Source organism: Tursiops truncatus, chromosome 2, assembly GCF_011762595.2.
Source record: "Tursiops truncatus isolate mTurTru1 chromosome 2, mTurTru1.mat.Y, whole genome shotgun sequence".
Taxonomy (NCBI): Eukaryota; Metazoa; Chordata; class Mammalia; order Artiodactyla; family Delphinidae; genus Tursiops; species Tursiops truncatus.
In genome coordinates this window covers 141,859,218-141,879,244 of record NC_047035.1, presented here as the reverse complement: position 1 = coordinate 141,879,244, position 20,027 = coordinate 141,859,218, and the positions used below count along the sequence as shown (strand labels likewise).

Genomic DNA, 20,027 nt, shown 5'->3' with positions numbered 1-20,027 from the left:
GGTGCCCTGTGCATAAATCCTTACCTTCTGACATAGCTAGCAAAATACTTCGAACTTAGCAGATGTTCAATAAACATCGGACGAGTTAAACAGAATCACATAACACAGGTTCTGAGGACATTATGTCAAGGCTACAGACGTATTATATTACAAAGCCATTTCAAAATACTTGACAAATACTAAAAAACTCAACTTCTCGTTTAAAAGACAACAAAATATACTACATAGAAGAATAACAATCACTAGTTAGCTGTGTTCCTCCCACAGCAGAGTTTAAAGGGAAATAAGACTTGCCACTTAGCAAGCATCACTCTCAACTGCCCACATCATCACTCCACTGACACGTGTGGAGACACACCCCCTCAATTACTGAAAATAAGCCATTTAGAAAGGATTCTTACCATGGTCAACATGAGCCAAAACACAGATATTCCTGATGTTAGCCGTGTTTTTCTGGAGTTGAATCATCTTATCCAAACTGTTCAGCACCATGGTCACTTATTTCCTGTGACTAATAGTTAAACATGTATTACAAATGGCTGAAGATCGGGGCGTTAAAAGATAAAAGTTTCTACTGCTGGGAGCTGACAAGACTTCTCGAGTCCCTTAAAGTAATAACCCAACGGATGCTTACTGAAGGGACAGACCCATCCAGGCCCAAGTCCAATTTGAGCACTTCAACAAATACTGTACCACGACTGTACTTGGGGAGTTTACTCATCCTTCCGGACCGGCCCTTTGCGATGAATCACAAAGCTCGTGGGGGTTGGGTGCACAGTGACACCTGGAACTCTGCCCCGTACTGTGTACTCGGGCATTATTTCTCCAGGTCAGTGATTACATACTGGAAGGGTCTTATGCAGGAGGGAGAGAAGACGCCGACATCTCTCTCTTCCCCTGCTCGATCCTTTTCCAAGCCTCTCCTATCACTCCCACTTGCTTTCACTGGAGGTAAAACACCCAGCTTCCCGACTACATTTTGGGGTCACGTGCAGGTGCACTGAACGTCTTCCATTCCTTTCCACACTGGGGAAACCAAGAAAAAACAAACCCTCAACTCTACATTCCCTTTATCCTCACTCCCTTTTTCTTTGAGGATCCCGGGTCCGTACTGAGAAACGGCCGGACCGGCCCGGACACTACGCTCGCACGGCAGCCGCTCTCAGCCCGGGCTCGCTCCTAGCTCCGTCCACGCCCTGCCGCCGCGGCGCCCCGGGACCCCCACTGCCTGGAGTTGGCGGAAGAGGACGCCCGGACGCCTGCGGGCCCGCACTTACCGGCTGCCGCCGCCCTGCCAGCCCAGCTCGAACCACAGAGCCGACCACACCACGCGTATCCCAAGCCCCCTGACCTCCGCGTTCACCTTACGCCCGCGCGCCGGGGGCGGGGCTGAGAACGCACGACCTTTGACCCGCCTGCGTCTCTGGCGTCGCCGGAAGCAGGCGGAGCATCCGTTAGCCGCGCGCCCCGCCGGTTACCTGGACTGAGCCCGGCGCGGTGGAGCTGAAGAAGCTGCGGCTGCGGAGAAGCTGTGGAGCTGGGCCCGCGAGCCGGGAGCATGAGGACCTGGTGTCTGTGTCAGATTTGTACCTGCGGGTAAGAAACGGCCGGTGTGGCGGCCGCCGGGGCTTGGAAGCGAGCTGGGGTCTCGGGGAACGGAGCCCTCAGAGTGGCCGCCCCGCCAAGGTGGAGGACGCGGGCCCAGCGACGTCCCACTTATCCCTGAGTCCGCAGATGCTCGCTGTTCACCCGCCAGCTACCGCGGGTTAAGCAGTTCTGCTTTGTCGGCTCCTATCCACGGGCGCAAACTGAAACGCTGTGGCGCCAGGCGGATGATATACACCTGTGTAGCGGCGGCTGGATGTCAGGCTGCCAAGTGTGGAGACCTGATCCGACGGGGAGAGTGTATGCCCACAAAATTTTTTTTTAAATTTATTTATTTTTGGCTGTGTTGGGTCTTCGTTACTGTGCGAGGGCTTTCTCTATTTGCGGCAAGCGGGGGCCACTCTTCATGGCGGTGCGCGGGCCTCTCACTATCGCGGCCTCTCTTGTTGCTGAGCACGGGCTCCAGACGCGCGGGCTCAGTAGTTGTGCCTCACGGGCCTAGTTTTTCCGCGGCATGTGGGATCTTCCCAGACCAGGGCTCGAACCCGTGCCCCCTGCATTGGCAGGCAGATTCTCAACCACTGCGCCACCAGGGAAGCCCCTATGCCCACAAAATTTAAAATAAATAAATAAAAGGAAACGGAAGGAGAGTAGAACGGTGTGCAAGTCTATGAGTTTTCGCCCTGTGTTAGGCTTTCTTCTGTTCGTAGCTTTCCGTCCCCGCCTAACCATATTCCCGTTCCCAGTCCCATCCAGACTGCTTTCCTTTGGGATCTGACGGACTGAAAAGGTAGTAGATAGTCTCCTGAAACCCAGAATTGGTCAGTGAGTCCTGCCTAAGCTGGAAGCAGTCATCTCCTTCCTCAGCTTCCTTGCTGACCCAGGGATTAGACGACTATTTGCTAAATAAATATTATGAATATGTCAATCCTGTCGTACTGTAATCCCCTCCAAAGGAAAAACACTTCACATGGTGATGGAAAGCAGTTTCCCCATAGTTTCATGGTAAATGTTGTTTTTAATTACTAATTGGATGTAGATTAGAAGATAAGTCAGCCTTTGAGGATTTGATTCATATCTGAAAACGCTGATGGGCAAAAAAATTGATTAATTTTTTTTCTAATCTTTAAATTAATTTCTATCCAACCTAAGTTCCTTTCCCATCCAGCTGTCAGGAAATTTCAGTCTTCATTATGTTGGAGGCTTCCTTTTTCCCAAGCAGTAAAACGGTCCAGGGAGCAGAGGCATTGCCAATGCAAGAGGAGTCTTCTCTGGGCTTTAAACATTGGTAATGCTTCCCACTGAAATGTCTCTTGCTGGAGTTCACATAATCCCTTCAAGAGTGGTGCCACCGCTGCTTTGAAGTTTATGTTTGAGGTACAAGAATCTTGGCAAAGCTGGGAGCCATTGTTGTAGGGTTCCACCTAACCAACTCTTGATATCCGGCCACCTCCTGGATCACTGATAGAATGGGGCAAAGATGCCTGCTCTTCTAAGAACTCCTTCCCCCTCATCTTCTACCTCCTTCCTCTCTCTGGGGAATCGTCCCCTCTTCCCTCTTTTGCAGTTCAGGACCACCTGTTTCCTCTTAGGACCTCATTTCCAGCAGGACATCTGATTTCATCTCTTCATGAATTGTGTTTAAAAAGACAGGAGAACGTGTTGACTTCAGGCAGCTTATATCCTCGGCCCTTCCAAAAGTCCTACAAGAAGGAAATGTCAGGGTCCTGATTACCTGCTTGAAATAAAGGAGGGGAAAAAAAACAAGGAGAACAAACTCATTAATATTTCAATACATTGCCTCTCTTTAGGAGGATCAAGATTGTCAAAGAGACCACTTCAGGGAAATTTTGACCTGCATCTGCTACTTTTTCATCTTGCTGTTTGAATCTTTTTTTTTTTTTCATACTATGTAACTAAATCTTTTCAAATGTCTGTTTCTTTCACTATATCAGTCAAAACAACCATCTATCTCAGAATATCGTTTTCTCTGCAATGTGTATATACAATTGCTCATGTGCGTTAAACTATGATAAGTTATTTATGTTTGCATAGGCGACATCATTGCCCACATGAAACCACAAGGATTTATGAAAATTCTGACTTGTCTTGTCCCACAGCTGAATATTTGGAAAACTATCCTACGTATGGCAGTGTTCTTCCACCTCAGAGTCTGAAGCCCAAGGAAGAATTTCCAGCATATCGTTGTAAAATGGAAGGAATAACAACATTTAAGTAAGTATCAAGAAACTGTTTGCTTTACCTATTTTTCTCCCCACTCTTCTGGGGTTTTTTGTTTTTTGAATTTTGTTTTATATTTTTTATACAGAAGGTTCTTATTAGTTATCCATTTTATACATATGAGTGTGTATATGTCAATCCCAGTCCCACTCTTCTGGTTTTAATAAGGTGTTTTTGTTTTAAACTCTTTAAACTATTTAGTTGATTTAAGTTGAACCAGTTGACTAGTTGAGTCACAACTTGAGGAAAACAGAAAGATGAGAATTATGTTAAATGAGAAAAATGAGAAGGAAAGGGGATATATAAAAAGTTCTATTGATTGTTTTTGTTAACCTCCTAAAATCTCTTGTGTTTATCTGTTTTCCATTGTGACCAGAACCTAGAGGAATGCAGCAGCTTCCTAATGGTTATGTTTGTATCTACTCTAGCTTTTGCATCTCTGATCTGCTTTCTAACTTTAGCCAAGATGACCTTTTTATGTACTGTTTATTTTTTATTTTATTTTTTTATTGAAGTATAGTTGATTTGCAATGCTGTGCCAATCTCCGCTGTACAGCAAAGTGACTCTGTTATACATATACAGACATTCTTTTTTTATATTCTTTTCCATTATGGTTTATTGACAGGATATTGACTATAGTTCCTCATGCTATACAGTAGGACTTTGTTGTTTATCCATCCTATATATAATAGTTTACATCTGTTGGGACTTCTCTGGTGGTCCAGTGGGTGGGACTCTGTGCTCCCAAGGCAGGGGGCCCGGGTTCCGTTCCTCATCGGGGAACTAGATCCCGCGTGGATGCCACAGCTCAGTGTTCACATGCCGCAGCTGGGAAGCCTGCATGCCGCAACTGGAGATCCCGCATGCTGCAGCTAAGACCTGGTGCGGCCAAAATAAATTAAAAAAAAAGAAAAAGAAAAGAAAGTTTACATCTGCTGATCCCAAACTCCCAGTCCATCCCTCCCCATCCCCCAGCCCCCTTGGCAACCACAAGTCTGTTCTCTATGTCTGTCAATCTGTTTCTGTTCTGTAGATAGGTTCATTTGTGCCATATTTTAGATTCCACATATAAGTGATACCACATACTATTTATCTTTCTGAGTTATTTCACTTAGTATGATAATCTCTAGTCACATCCATATTGCTGCAAATGGCATTATTTTGATCTTTTTTATGGCTGAGTAGTATTCCATTGTATATATGTACCACATCTTCTTTATCCATTCATCTGTCGATGGACATTTAGGTTGGTTCCCTGTTTTGGCTATTGTGAATAGTGCTGCTATGAACATAGGGGTGCATGTATCTTTCTGAATTAGAGTTTTGTCTGGATATATGCCCAGGAGTGGGATTGCTGGATCATATGGTAATTCAATTTTTAGTTTTCTGAGGAACTACCACACTGTTTTCCATAGTGGCTGCACCAGCTTACATTCCCACCAACAGTGCAGGAGGCTTCCCTTTTCTGCACACCTTCTCCAGCATTTTTTATTCATAGACTTTTTAATTGTGGCCATTCTGACTGGTGTGAGGTGGTACCTCATTGTAGTTTTGATTTGCATTTCTCTAAATACTTAGCGATGTTGAGTAAGATGACCTTTTTAAAATGCAGATCTAATCGTGTCACCTCCCTGCTAAAACTGCTGTTATATTTTCCCATTATATTTAATGTATACCAAAATCCCTTCATTGTTTGCTCCCTGCTTTCTTCTCTGATTTATTTTCACTGTAATGCCCTTTGCACTCTTACGGTTACATCTCATAGGACATGTTTCATTTCTTGGAAGTACCAGGCTTCTCTTGTCATAGAGCCTTCCAAGATACTATGTTACCTGCGTGGAATTTTTCCTGCCTCTTTACCCTAATTAATGCCTATTCAACCTATAGCTCTTAACTCAGTTATCACTCTGAAAAGGCTTCACTGACACTCATCCAGTTTTCAGGCTAGGTAAAGGTCCCCTATGTAAGTTCTCAAAGCATCTGCCTATTATTTATCATTAGATTAGTTTCAGTGTTCCATGAAAGCAGGAACTATGTCTGTTCTTACCTCAGCATTCTATTTCCAGAAACCTGTTACAATGCCTACTAGCTCGTAGTAGGCACTCACTATTTACTCAGTGTGTGAAAGACAAAAAAGTCCATTTAAGCCTAAACTTTTCGTTTGGACTCAGCTTTTTTGATCTTTGTCAGTTCAATGGGTTCTTTTCTCTATTTTCTTAATGTGTACACTGTATTCAAGGTACAGTCTTAGGCATTAAGTGTAAAATTATCAATAAAGAGAGGTTCTTGCTTTCCAGGAACTCATACATCAGCTTTCTATAATTTAGGGTTTTTGAAATGCTCTGTAACAACTTTAATTTTTAGTGCTATCCATTTTCTTTTCATTTCAGATAGAGTTTATTTTACTTACCTAGCAAAGATGGAGACCTTCAAACTTTTACTGCAGTACTTATACCTTTAACATTTCAGACAACTCTTGCAGTGCTTTGGTGATTCCAGTTACTTCCCTCATACTTTGGTGTGATTTGGAATCATCTAGAAAGGTTAAAATTGCAGATTCCAGAGCTCCACCTAAAATAGTCAGTAGACAATGAAGTGGATCCCAGGAATATGCTTTTTTTTTTTTTTTTTTTTTTTTTTTTTGCGATACGCGGGCCTCTCACTGTTGTGGCCTCTCCCGTTGTGGAGCACAGGCTCCAGATGCGCAGGCTCAGCAGCCATGGCTCACGAGCCTATCCGCTCCACGGCATGTGGGATCTTCCTGGACCGGGGCACGAACCCGTGTCCCCTGCATTGGCAGGCGGACTCTCAACCACTGTGCCACCAGGGAAGCTCCTATTCCTTTCTTTCTTGATGCCTTAATGATTCATAACAGAAATTTGAAATAAATTTCACACTATTCATATTTATTGAATAAAGATTTTGCATTTAACCAACTCGAAGTGTTAAAACCAGGAAAGTTTAACCTGCCACATCTTTCTTTAAAAGGCAATTGCTTTTCAATTCTGGGCTTTCTCAGTTGCCTTGTTCAAGTAGCCTGTCATAGTAAACAAATAAAATAAAATAAAAAAAGAAATGTCCCAACTCCCAAAAGGTTCAAATATGCCAACAAAAGTAAAACTTCCATTTCTTAAATCATCATCTTTCCACTTACTAAAACATTAGATCTTTTCTTCATAGTTTGACTAGGGAACTAGCAGTATTTCCAAGAGCCATATTCGAGGGGTCTGGAACTCTTGCTGGACTCCCTCATGGTGACCATGTTGACTAGGCAGTAGAAAGCAGCTGATTCATCTGTACAAACAAAGAATCATGTGTCATTCTGTTCTATACTTTTCTATAATATAAGAAGAGACTGTGTAAAGAGCAGATGTCTGGACTTGTACCGGACTTTTGATCCTTTATAGCATTACAGCTGTAGCACAGTAGATGATTGCCAGAGTTGGCAGGAAGTCTGCCCTGAAAGTATGATTCCAGACATGTCAAATGTTTTAGGATATATCAGATGAATAAGAGTGCATTTACCCTTTACTACTTCTCCATAGAAAGTTGCTTTGGGTTTGGAGGTAAACTTTCTAACTCTTAACTAATCTTACTAGAGAAACTAAGACTTCTAAGCTTTCTCTGTCCTCTCTACTTCCTGATTGCGTTTTAGCCTGTTCCTCTCTAGCTGGTATTTGGGAAGAGCAAAGAACAACTCAGATGTCTTGAGAAGCAGAGGTATGGGATTTCTACTATTATTTATCCACTAAATAATATTTCATAAGCATTCGTTAAGTGTCAGGTGCTATGCTAAGCACCTGGGATACAGTGGTGAGCAAAACAGTCATGATCTCTGTGCTCACAGACGTTGCAGTCTCGTGAAGGTGGCAGTCAAAAACATCACTCAAAATAAGTATAAAATTGCAACAGTGATCAAATCTATGAAGGATAGGCGCAAGGTAACTTCGGATCCAGAATAAGAGGCTTGACTTTATCAGGGAAATGAGAAAAATGAGCTAAAATCTGAAGGCTGTAAAGCAATTAACTGGATTAAGACTGTAAGAAAGTGCCTTCCAAGGAGAGAGCAGCATGTAGCAGGAAGGAGCATGAAAAGAAGGAAATTGTCAGAGAAGGCCAGCAGGAGCAGAGGAAGCAAGAGGAAGCACAGTGTGATTTGAAGCTAGTGAAAGAGGCCATGTTCAGTTTTTTCTGTATCCTTAGAGCAATAAGAAGCCATTGAAAGTTTCTTTTCTTTCTTGTTTTTTGTTTGTATGTTTGTTTGTTGAGGGGGGTACGAAAGAGAGGTGAGGAAGAGGCTAGGGAGATGAGGGCAAGAATGACCTGATCAAATTTATGTGTGAAAGGATTACTTTGGGTGCAATGTAAGAAAAGATTGGAGAGAGAACTAGTAAGTGAGTTTAGGAAGGTATTGAATTGATTTGAATGAGCTATTATGAAAGCTTGGAATGGTGATGAGAGAGAGAAAAGCGGATTTAAGAGATATTTAAGAGGCAACATTGACAGGAGTTGATGATGAACAAAATGTAGGAGGGAGGTAAGGCGTGAAGGGTTAGTCCTAGGTTTCTGAGTACAGCTGAAGAGATGGTGATGCCAGTCAGTAAAATAGGGAACAAGCCAATAGGCCCAGATTTGTTGGGGGGAAATAGTTTGATTAGGGGTATACTAAGTTTTGAGGTACCACTGAATATCCAACAGGCCACTGTAAAAACTGGTACGGAGCTAAGAGGGGAGGTCTGAGTGGAGACGTACGAGTGAGAGGTGTTTCCATATAGTTAGTAATTGCAGCTGTGGGAGTAGAGGCGTTGTCCTCAGGAGGGAACGTTGGGTGAGAAGAGGAGAGTGGGTAGCCCCAGTGTCGAGGAACTGCCCAACTTCATGACTGACTATAGGAAGGCGAAGCTGCGTAGGAGACCAAGAAGAAATAATGAGGAAGGCAGGGAGAGAGAATTTCTCAGAAATAGAGGGAGTGGGCAATAATGTCAGTTAGGACTTGAGAGGTTAAGTAAGATGAGGGCTAAAAAGGTCTGGTGGATTTAATCACATAGAAGTCATGGTGCACCTTCAAGCTGTGTTAGAGAAGTGACAGTGCTGGAAACCAGGTTGAAGTGGGTTGATGGGGGTGAGGAAATGGAGTTAACAAGTCTAAGAGGTTATATCGTGACTAGAGAAGGGATTCAGTGAGTTTTGGTTTTTGGAGCTTATGGACATATACAGAAAATATTGATTAATACAAGTTGGTTTAAACAAATGATACAATGAGTGAAACAGTCCATAGTGTCCCAAAGAAAAAAAGCAATTTTGAAGACTTTTAGTAATTTGTAGAGCTAACATATCATCCTTACTGTGTACTAAACACTCATGTGTATGCTGTACATGCATGCATTTGTCAGTCCTTCAAACAACCCTATGAGGTAGATGGTATTATTGTCCTATTTTATATCTAAGGAAACTGGAGCATAGACAGAGTAAGTTACCCCACATCATAAATCTGGTGAATGACAGAGCCAGGATTTGGACCCAGGTAGTCTGATCAGTTTGAGTCTGTGGTCTCACCACCCCACCAGACAACCTCAGTGTCTGCAGTACAACCTCTGCCACATAATGTTATATAATGCCCAGGGTGGCTAGGGTACCATATGACTCCTATCCCTGGCAAGGGCTTCTGGGGATCTGAAGATGGATAAGACCCACATCAACACTATGAATATGATTCATGTCTAAAGGCCAGAGTTTAGACATAAATTATTTCTTTAATTGATTACTTAATGATGAGCAAAAAGACAGCATGACTTCAAGAAGAGAGCGTGCCCAAATAGTTTATTAGAGTCTTTAATAGGATGAATAAGGATTTTGACAAAATGGACCCAGGCGATATAGTTAAAATTGTTTTCAGATTCATTAAATCTTTAACCTAAGATTTCCTTCCAGGTTAGGAAAAAATTCAATTATTTGAAGATTTTATTTATGTAAGATCCAATTAACTGAGGATCCATTGTAAAGCTGTTTTGAAAACTAGGATTTTTGACATTTATTTTTCTTATATGTAGTCACTGGATAGGACATAAAGGAATTCAATAATCTCTTTCAAGTAGCTTATCGACCATCACCATTTTAATATCTTCTTAGACTTTTCAAGTAAAAAAAAGTCTGGAAAATTTTAATACTGCATTGAAATACTTAGAAATAAAAGAACCTGTGAAGCTATGTTTCAAATGTATATAGTTCAGGTCGGATTCTCGTCCTTATGAAATAGTCAAACAGCCTCACCATGCACCAGAAGAATATAAACAAAAGCAGGGGGAGATTGATCTTGGTACTACCTACAAACGGCATCTTAATTCTTGTAGAGTGCAGCGTGTGGCAATAGCTCAGCCTTTGGAGAGACAAGTTAAAAAAGGGAAGTTGGATACTGTCCCAGCCTATAAAGGTAACTTGCCATTTCAAAAATTAAAGAGCCAAAAAGCAAAAACTTACTTCCAGCTTTGAGATCTAACATCAAATCATGATTTTGGTGCATTGCCAAACTTAAGTCTCCGTGGCTTAAGAAAAAACTTTTTTCTCTGTTGTCTAAATAGTATTGTATAGTGAGAAAAAAACAGACTATTTGCTTGATGGAGAGTTAGGAGACCTGGATTCCTGTCCAAATTCAGCCACTTAATTAGTTTTCTCGATCTCAAACCATGAAAACAAAGGATACCACTGAACAAGCAATATGTCATATCTGTCACATTATGCCACATGTAGTCGGTACTGTTCCTTTCCTTCCATCCCAGAATGAGTTGAAACTTTACTGAGCATACTGGAGCCTTTGAGAAAGTCAAATAAAGAGCAACCCTCTTCTCCATTCAAGTTCTGACCCAACCGGTAAAGCAAAAGAGTTAGCAGGTAGAGAACCAAAATACTCCCTTTATACTGATAAAGGCTGGAATAGAGGGTGAAGCTTGCATCTGTTAGCAGATGGTCCCTGATACTGAACCTCAGAATACAATAGGCTTGTCCACCCAGTGAGACAGTGTTGGAGCACCACATAGGCAACCTGCTCCTCCGAGACTTCCAGCATGGAATACCTTCTGCCTCCTGGCAACTGACTTGGAAGAGTAAGGACTGTACAACGTACGACCAGTTTCTTTCCAAAAATCAATCTGATTATATAATAGTCTGTTACTTTTTGGCAGGGAGTGGGGTCCTTTATTTTTAAACAATAGGCTATCTTGTTCATATTTTTTCTGTATTTTTTTTGTTAATAATGTAATTGCATATTTAGGCTTAAAGCCTTTTCACTAGATATGTGACATAACTGAATGGGTGTGTCCTAATATAAAGCCCTTTTGTATGAGTGATGCCATCCACAATAAAAGTAATGATTTATACTTTAAACCGGTAATAACTGAATACATCCTTTTTCTTTAAATGTCACTCTTACCAGTTTAATGGGTAACTAAAGTATATAGTATCAGTATGCTGTGATCTATATGTCAGCCCAGGAGGGAGATCTATACAAAGGACACATTTTTAAGACAATGCATGTGGTGAACAAATATATTGTTATAATCTAATATAGCATATAGTAATTGCTAAGATATATGTTTATTGGTATGCAGAGGGGATAGTGTATTGTGTAATAATTTGACATAAAAGATAATTGGTGAAATGTCTGTACTAGGTCTTTTAAACAACCGTAGTAAGATTTTTTCTTTTTTTCCCCACATAGTCTATTTAAAAATACAACAATACTGATATTCCTTGATGCTGTGACTATTTACATATGACACACACACATACACACCAACACTGGTTCTGGCTTCTTATTACCTGGGTTTCTTATAGATTCCGTAATCCAATGTTGAGGATTCCTGGGTTCCTTCTGGCCTTCTCTCTCCTCATCTTCCCTAGTGAGGAAAAGTGATCCTTGTATTTCCAGGTTTTCAGGCATGAGACAACAAATACTAAGGGCCAAGGGAATAATTCGTCGTTCTGTGTGATGATTGTACTGCAGGTTTTGTAGATACCTACTGAAGGACAGGTCTGTAGCTAAAGAGAAATCATAATGTGAAGAGACTCTGTCACTGTCACCGAAGAATTAGAGAACAGAGCAAAGGCAGAAATGGGATATGATTAAAAACAAAAACGAAAAACTCTACAAGATGGTGAGAAGGGTGACATCTAGATTCTGGAGATGTGGTTCTGTGAAACTGGTGGCTCGTAGACAGAAACATACCTACCCCTAGCAGCCTTGCTTTAGAAATTCATTCAGATTAAAATGTAGATAATGAAAATAGGTCAGTATTTGATTTGATACTTTTTAGGGATTACTCTTCTGTGTGCAGGGCACTATAAGGAATAGAGATCTGAATTGAGCATGGTTGTTGACATTTAGAAACTTTACAGTTGAGATGATAAAAAGAGCAATAATAGCCTGAAGAATTAAATAGTCATCCGAGAAATAAAAATATGAGATATCACAAGAAGGAGCGAATAATTCACTAGAAAATTAATGGAACAATTAGGGCTTCAAACACTTAGACTAAGCAAGATATCACTCCAGGCTAGTCTGGGAATGCATCACAGACTAGTAAGTATTGATATATAGAAAGAGGAGGGATATCCTAAAAGCTAGGATGAGATGAGCAAAAAAATCATAAAGCCAGAAAAATAAGAGAGTTGTTCAGTGAACATGGTGGGGACCAGAGAATTTCAGGATCTGAGAGATTGGTGTATCCAAAAATGTAGGTTGAGATCAGCTTGTGAAGTCTTGGTTGTCAGACTGAGGAACTTAACATTTTTCTGGTAGCCACTAACATTTCTGAGTTCTGCTACCAGATAGGATATAGCAGATGGCAGAGAGCCATTACTTCCACTGAAACAGTTTAAAAAAATACATAAATTTTTAAAAACCTTTTTTAAATAGAAGCAAAGAACTAAAATTACAGAGACAGGGGAGCCCTTCCTAGATAAGTTGAGATGGCCAACTGTGTACTTCTCTGGGAGCATTTGTCAAGTCTAGGCCAAGGCTGAAGATTAGGGTAGCATCAGCAGCGAGACCCTCCTAGGGGAAGGAGCAACTGACATGTAGGCCAGTGTGACCAACTGGAATCTGTAAATACCCCTGATGTGTGACTGGTTTTCCTTGTGGGATGTCTGCTGAGTGATTAGGGGGCATGGTGGGCTAGAGGACTGGCCTAGAAAGAGCCCACAGAAATATCCCACAGTCTCACTTGGGAGCAGGTGCTTAGGGGAGAAAGTCCCACTAAAATGAAGGCTCAACCACAAACACATCACAGGTCTTGTCCTTGAGAAACTTGTAACTAGAGGAAGACCATGTCTAACTGAAGGTGCCGCTGAATGCCAGCCACGCTCAGTTCCTGACTGGATTAAGGTGACCTGCCCCATATCCTACCTGCGTAACATAGGAAAGAGCAAGCTGTCTTCTGTTGAAAATAACATCGATTTTAGTTTCTATGGTTTTCTTATACATGACATACAGCACAGAGTAAAACATTATGAGAACTATGAAGAATCAGGAAATATTTAAAGAGGTGATGGTCAAGAAATTTCCAAAATTGATGAAGTAATCAGGCTCCAGATTCAAGAAGCTCAACCAACCCCAGAATAAACACAAAGCCACGTCTGGCAACTGTCGTTAAACTTCTGAAAACCAAGTAAAGATAAATTCTTAAATTATAAATTCTAAAGATAAATTCAGTTAAAGGAAGCCCGTGCGCAGCAAAGACCCAACGCAGCCAAAACTAAAATAAATAACTAAATTTATTTTTTTAAAAAAAGGGTTGAGCCTGGACTTGGACAACAGAGGAACACCCTATCCACACACACACCCACCAGATTACTGAGCACTGAATAACAAGCAACAACAGTGTACCATTGGAGAGAAGCAAGGTTACAGAGAGACATTCTCTGAGGTGCAGGTGCAAAGAGAATGCCTAAAGCTGAGGATGGCACAGAAATTAAGAAAACCAGCCCGCCTCTCCCCCCGCTCCAAAGCACAAGATAATGCCAAAGGAATTTAAAGCTGATGGTACGCTGAAGGTAAGCCTAGCAACAACAAAAGCCAAATCTAGCTCAGCTGCTGATTGAGCTGACTTAACCCCCTTCACTAAAGCCCTGGCAAGTGAAGATGTATATCCGTTTCTGGACATAAATACTATTTATCCCAGTCTCTACTGTGCTACACACAATATCCAGCTTTCAAATACAAATTATAAATTGCACAAAAATAACATTTTATGGAAACACAGCAATGCCATTCATTTACGTATTATCTATGGCTGCTTTCATGCTACGGTGTCAGAACTGAGTAGTTGCAACACAGACCATATGGCCCACAAAGCCCTAAATATTTATTTAATGAAAATGAAAAAATACGATATTAAAATGTATGGGATGTATCTAAAGCAATGCTTAGAGGGAAATTTATAGCATGAAATGTTTGTATTAGAAAAGAAGACAGTCTTAAATTAACAGCTTAAGAGTCCATCTTATGAAACTAGAAAAATGAGCAAATTAAGCCCAAAGCAAAGTAGATGGAAAGAAATAATGAAGAGCAGCAATCAATGAATCTGTAAACAGAAGAACAATGAGAAAATCGATGAAACCAAAAGCTGAATCTGTTAAAAGATAATGAAGTTGAATAACCCTAACCACACTGACCAAGAAAAAAAAAAAAAAGACGCTAACTACAGATATCAAGAATGAAAATAAGGATCTCACCATAGATTCTGTAGAACCTTATTTTACATTATTGTTTCTTCTATTTCCTTATTCTTATCTTTGATGATTTCATCAGGTTGCTGTTCATTCCATGTTTGCCTCAAGAAGGCAAAAATTAAAATTTAGGAAGTAAAATTGACAGGATTGGAAAACGACTTGAAACAGGGAGAAGGGAGTGAGGGAGAGAAGATTAGCTGGGTGAAACCTTTACCTGAGATACCAAATTCAAAATAGTGTTTTCTTGTTGATGTGTTATTTGTGGGGAGTATGAGTCTGAGCAAGATGGTGAATTCAGTTGGGGCATACTAAACTTCAGTTTACCTCTTGTACATCTGTATAGAGGTGTCTAGTAGGAAGATAGATATGTTGGTTTGGATTTGAAGGGAGGTCTGGAGTGGAGATTCAAGTTTGGGAGTCATCAGCTTATAGGTAGGGGTAAAACTGTGAGGCTCGTTTGATGATCTGTAGATTGAGAAAGAAAGCATAGAGCCCTCTGACTTTATAAAAATTGGCCCCAATTCCTTAGTGCCATAAGACAACACAGGGAACAGAGTCCCAACTACCAAAAGAACTCACATATGCAGCTGAGGACTTTTGTCCTCAAAGAAGAACCTAGAACAGCTCGCTATATAAGGATGGAGATGGAGCTCCGCATAGAAATGTTCATGGTGAGCAAAAAACACATGCAAGCACCTCATGGACTTAAAACTGTTCAGGAGAAAGCAAGCTTCCTGTCTAGATTTTAGTGGCTAGAAAGCAAAAGAATGAGCTGAGGCAACTGGATTGCCCTTATCTAACAAGGGTAATACTGTAGCTGCCAAATGAGCAGACTGCATTGTTAGATGTGGATGGCATTATATTTTCTTTCCATAAGTGTCATAAGATACTAAGAATAGATGATGTTAATAAAGACTGTGATGTTTTAAGGCATTGCTATAGAATGTTATTAATAAATATTCTAGAGCAAATAATAAATTTTCTAGGCATATGAGCATAGGAATATTTATGAGAGGCAAATCAGTTTTCTGCAGTTATCTGAAATTGATATTCTTGCTGATACATGCTGTCAAACCTTGTCTCTCAGTCTCCAAATTCTTGCTTCCTTTTTGAAAACCAAAGTTGTTTGTTAAGGGAGAAATATTCTGTTTTTCTCTCATGAAATTAACATCATTTTCTTGTAGACATTTTGGCAACAAAGGCTCTCCCTGTATGTTTATAGGGAACCATAGGTCTTCAATAACATCCTATGGTTTCCTTTTAGTTACTGAAAAATAGTGCTATAATTTTATACTTTAGATTGCAAACAACAGAGATTCCTTCTTGGTGCCTCAAGAAAAAGCGAGTTTATGGTAAAGCTCTATGTGAACTGGAAATGGAAAGCTATCGGGTACAGAGGAAGCTTGAGGGAAGAGCTGCTCCCTTCATCTCTGCCATGAGCTACATGGCTTCTCTCACAGCATCTTCACTTCCCTTTACACGTCTTCTCTGACTGCCATTCTACTAACTGGCCTCCCCTGACCATGTATCATCTCTGTTTCCTTACAAGTCTATTGTGAAGTCTTCAACTTACCATAGCTCTCCACTTCTGCTTCAGGGCATCCTTTTACATTCTTCTCCCACTTTTATCTGGCTCCGTATTTTCAAATTTAGGTTCACAAGAACGAGAATGTGCTTGACCCAGGTCATCTTTTCTTGCCAAGTTGTTTCTTGCCAGGTCTCTACTACCCTACAGATTGCCTGCTCTTAGGTCAGGTGTCCACTCTCATTCACACATTTGTAGCTTGAGGGTGGTGGGAGTAATCATTTGGTTGAAGACCTGGCAATCTTGGCAGAAATGCCTATGGCTGAGGAATTTGTCTCCTCAAAGGAGGTATCCACATAACAAGCATCTGAGTTTTGGCCTTTCCAATAAACAGTGCATGGACTTTAGCCTAGACTCCAATTCTTTATCTTGTATATCTTCTGTCTTTTATAAATTAATTTTTGGTATTTAGAAATACATATTTTGGGGTGAAGTCAATTCTGTAGTAGTTCTCAGCTTTCCACCTTTCTTATCTAGAAATGGAAAACCTAAATAACCCTCAGTTGAAATATAAGCACTTCAGTTTTCCATGTGTGGTTTAGGTAAGCTGCAAGAAGCAGAATTAAGGTATTTAACACTAAATCCCAGACTCAGCTCTGATATTCATTTCTAAATTCCACGTACAATTTCTAACACTTTAGAAAGCACTCAGTTTTGGCCCCTCACCTCTAGATGACCCTTTATCGTTCAGGAATGCCTTGAAGCCCGTTTTCTCCAGAGGAAAAGTTGAAGCCAGTGATCTTTCTGGGACAGTACCAGTTACCCTGTAGCCTGTGTCTTTGCTCAGGGAGTCCAGTAGGCTTCCTAGGGTACAGTGGAGTTGAAATTTTCTCTTCTTTGAGGAGTCCCTTCGAAGCAAGGAGTAATACCTACATCATTTTTGCCCACACATCAGGGCCCTTGATTTTATGGTAATCCCTGGATTTCATGTTTTACTTTAGCATTTTGTAAGTTAGAGCAAAAATCCCAACCAGTTCCTGGGAACACAACCATAATCTCCTAAACTCTGTCTTCACCCAAAACACAACCTTCTTGCCTTTCAAAAACTATCAACAATCAGGCTCAGATGTTCCATTCCCTGATGTAATCACAAGAATCTTAAAGTGGAAAGTTACACGTATTAAATTGGAGTATAGGGAAAGGAAAGTGGAAGTGAAGAAAAAAGCGTAAATCTGAGGGGAATCAGTGAACCTTCATACTTGATTGGTGTTCAGATTTCTAAAAGAAATGAAAGGATGGCAATGAGAAAAGTCAGTCATGATTTTTAGAAGGTGGTTGTTTTCTTCAGTATTTATACATGCTCTTTTTTTGTTGTTTTTTAATTTTCAAGATGATTATAGAGCTTGGGACATTCAGAAAAGTGAACTTTATAAACAAGAACAAACTTACTATCCCCCTACTGTGAAATTTGGAAACAACATTTCAGGATGACTGTGTACCTTGTGAGATAAAGCCTAGGCAAAGCTTTAAACCCAGCCCTGCAGTCAAACATTCTACAGTCCCCTTTAATGGTGATACAAGTCATCACCTTGATTACGTACCTCATCAGCTAGAATTCAAGTTTGCGAGGCCAAAAGAAGTTTACAAGCCAACCAACCAACCAACCTTTTGAGGATCTCACAACTCACTGATATGACTTCCAGGGGCTTGTTGGTGAAAATGCAAACATCTGCAGACCTCCATACACCAGAGTGTCCCAAAATGCTCAATTTGAAAGAAGCACTGAATTCCGTGACAGTTTTCAACCATGGGAAATCCCACCACCCGAAGTCAAGAAAGTACAAGAGTATGTCCCTCCCGCAGGTATCGTGCAATTACACGGCACAAGCCACATCGATTATGTTCCATATGAGGCCAGACGTGTTGTTCCTTCCCATCAGGCCAGCTTCTCGTAGAAAAAATAACAGTGTTCCTTCCCAAGGAAAAAGCACCATGAAGGAAGATTTTCCAGCATGGGAAAGTTGTTGTCAAAGATTTATTAATATTAAGCAGGAGCAGCAGATCCCCAACCCATCTGGAAAGTTTGATGGTTTGAGCACTTTCAGATCTCACTATGTGCCACATGAATTGATTCCAACAGAGAGTTGCAAACCTGTAAATGTTCCCTTTAAGGGTTCTATTCCATTTGATGACGTAACCGTGTACTCTCCCGAGTGTGCACCAAAGAAACAGGAAATCTGCCCTGCCTAGTTATCCTTCTCCTCCAGGTTATATCTTTGAACATACAAATTCCCGAGGTCATAAATTCTTCCACACGATCGCTCCCACGGTGAAGGCCTTCTAATCATCAAATCATGTTTAAAAGGAAGCTAACTAACAGAACGTTGGTTTCCCAAGGGCAAAACCAATTTTCTATGGTAGAAGAAAAAGTTTATGAGAGCTGAAAAAAATCATGTTTTAAATTTTTAAACGAGATTTAGAAAATTTGTTACAGGAAATCAGGATTTTTTTTAAAAATTTTATTTATTTATTTATTTTTGGCCACATTGGGTCTTCGTTTCTGTGCACGGGCTTCCTCTAGTTGTGGCAAGCGGAGGCCACTCTTCATCGCGGTATGCGGGCCTCTCACTGTCGTGGCCTCTCTTGTTGAGAAACACCGGCTCCAGATGCGCAGGCTCAGTAGTTGTGGCTCACGGGCCCAGTTGCTCCGCGGCATGTGGGATCTTCCCAGACCAGGGCTCGAACCCTTGTCCCCTACATTGGCAGACAGACTCTCAACCACTGCGCCCCCAGGGAAGCCCCAGGAAATCAGGATTTTAAAACCCATTTTGTATTAATACTTTAACCAAGTTTGTTCTTTAATATGCGTTCTGAGAGTTGCATAATGTATATTCCCATCCGAACTATTTTAATCCAAACATACTTTCCGGTAGCTTGCCTCAATCTGCTATCATTTGTACATGTGTTTATAATTATGGAAATTATAGGGTTATTCATATATGAGTTATTTATAAGTGCCTTAGGACTAATAGAACACCATTGAAAATGATACATGGATTCTTTTCATTGAAAATGATGCATGGATTCTTTTTTCAATACAACAGTATTTTTTTCCTTAGATTTCAAGGCATCTGCATAGTGAACCCTGAGTCAAGTTTTGGTTGGTAGTGTCAAGATGGCTACACTGCTCTTCGCTGTATTCAAGTTAGAAAGAGGCATTGTGGTGTGACAAGTAAAGGCTCTGTGGGTTGGGAATCAAAGCACCTGAGTTCAAGTTCCAATGAAACCAGTTTCTACTTGTGCCATCCTAGGCAAGTGACTCTTGTCTTTGAGCCTCAGTGTCTTCATTTGTCAAAGAATATCTGCTCTTCCTACCTCTCAAAAGTTTTGCTCCGAGCATCAGGTCATGTGATACAACATAACGCACAAAGTAAAAGTGCTAACCAAAGGTCAGGGATTGTTACTAAGTCGCTCAATCTCTTTCTGTACCTGTTTCTCTGTTTTCAAATTAGGAGAATTACCTACTCAGCACTCACTTTCTGTCCTGTAGCAAGGATTGTAAAATAACGTAATCTGCTTCAAGCTTACGAGTAGTATGATTTGAGATGAGACTTGCCCTCTAAAGCTTCACAAGCACCCTAGAAGTTCTTACAGAGAATGGAGAGCTTGGATGGGGCGAATAATGTGGTTCGAATGACAGTACTTCCAAAAAGGAAAAACCATTTGTGAGAGTAGTTTAAGGAATGACTGACAGCTCTGAAGAAAATTTTCACGGTAACCTCAGGTAATTATGCACCTAATTGCTGCTCCCAGAATCAAGGTGCAGAAGAAGAATCAGGCTTGGTATGGGCACAATTATGTCCTCCTCCTCCAGTGTGAAGACAAATGCCAAGAAGGGAAGGAGGGAAGGAATGGTGCCATTAAGTGAAG

The 20,027-nt window shown here is 41.0% G+C and overlaps 2 protein-coding genes across 35 annotated transcripts in view; one reads left to right on the top strand and one right to left on the bottom strand.

Annotated features, from left to right (window-relative positions):
* Positions 1-1,383, bottom strand: part of EFL1 (elongation factor like GTPase 1) — a 136,668-nt gene extending 135,285 nt beyond the window's left edge. For all 6 annotated transcript variants that reach the window (XR_012330306.1, XM_073801454.1, XM_019945798.3 and 3 more), the window contains exons 1-2: positions 1,278-1,383; positions 402-511 (exon numbers count right to left, since the gene is read on the bottom strand). Coding sequence is in view for 5 of the 6 variants with exons in the window: in XM_073801454.1 (XP_073657555.1) it covers positions 402-492 (91 nt within the window). In the remaining variant the exon portion in view is untranslated. The remainder of the gene's footprint in view (positions 1-401; positions 512-1,277) is intronic.
* Positions 1,384-1,439: 56 nt separating this feature from the next.
* SAXO2 (stabilizer of axonemal microtubules 2) overlaps positions 1,440-20,027 on the top strand; it is a 120,902-nt gene continuing 102,314 nt past the window's right edge. For 20 of the 29 annotated variants that reach the window (XR_012330316.1, XR_012330315.1, XR_004525327.2 and 17 more), the window contains exons 1-2: positions 1,445-1,596; positions 3,726-3,840. Coding sequence is in view for 1 of the 29 variants with exons in the window: in XM_033852219.2 (XP_033708110.1) it covers positions 1,559-1,596; positions 3,661-3,844 (222 nt within the window). In the remaining 28 variants the exon portion in view is untranslated. Of the gene's footprint in view, positions 1,597-3,660; positions 3,845-7,502; positions 7,568-13,633; positions 13,895-19,216; positions 19,409-20,027 lie in introns of those variants that run through there. The other 9 variants (XR_004525320.2, XR_004525324.2, XR_012330307.1 and 6 more) reach the window with 5 other exon arrangements.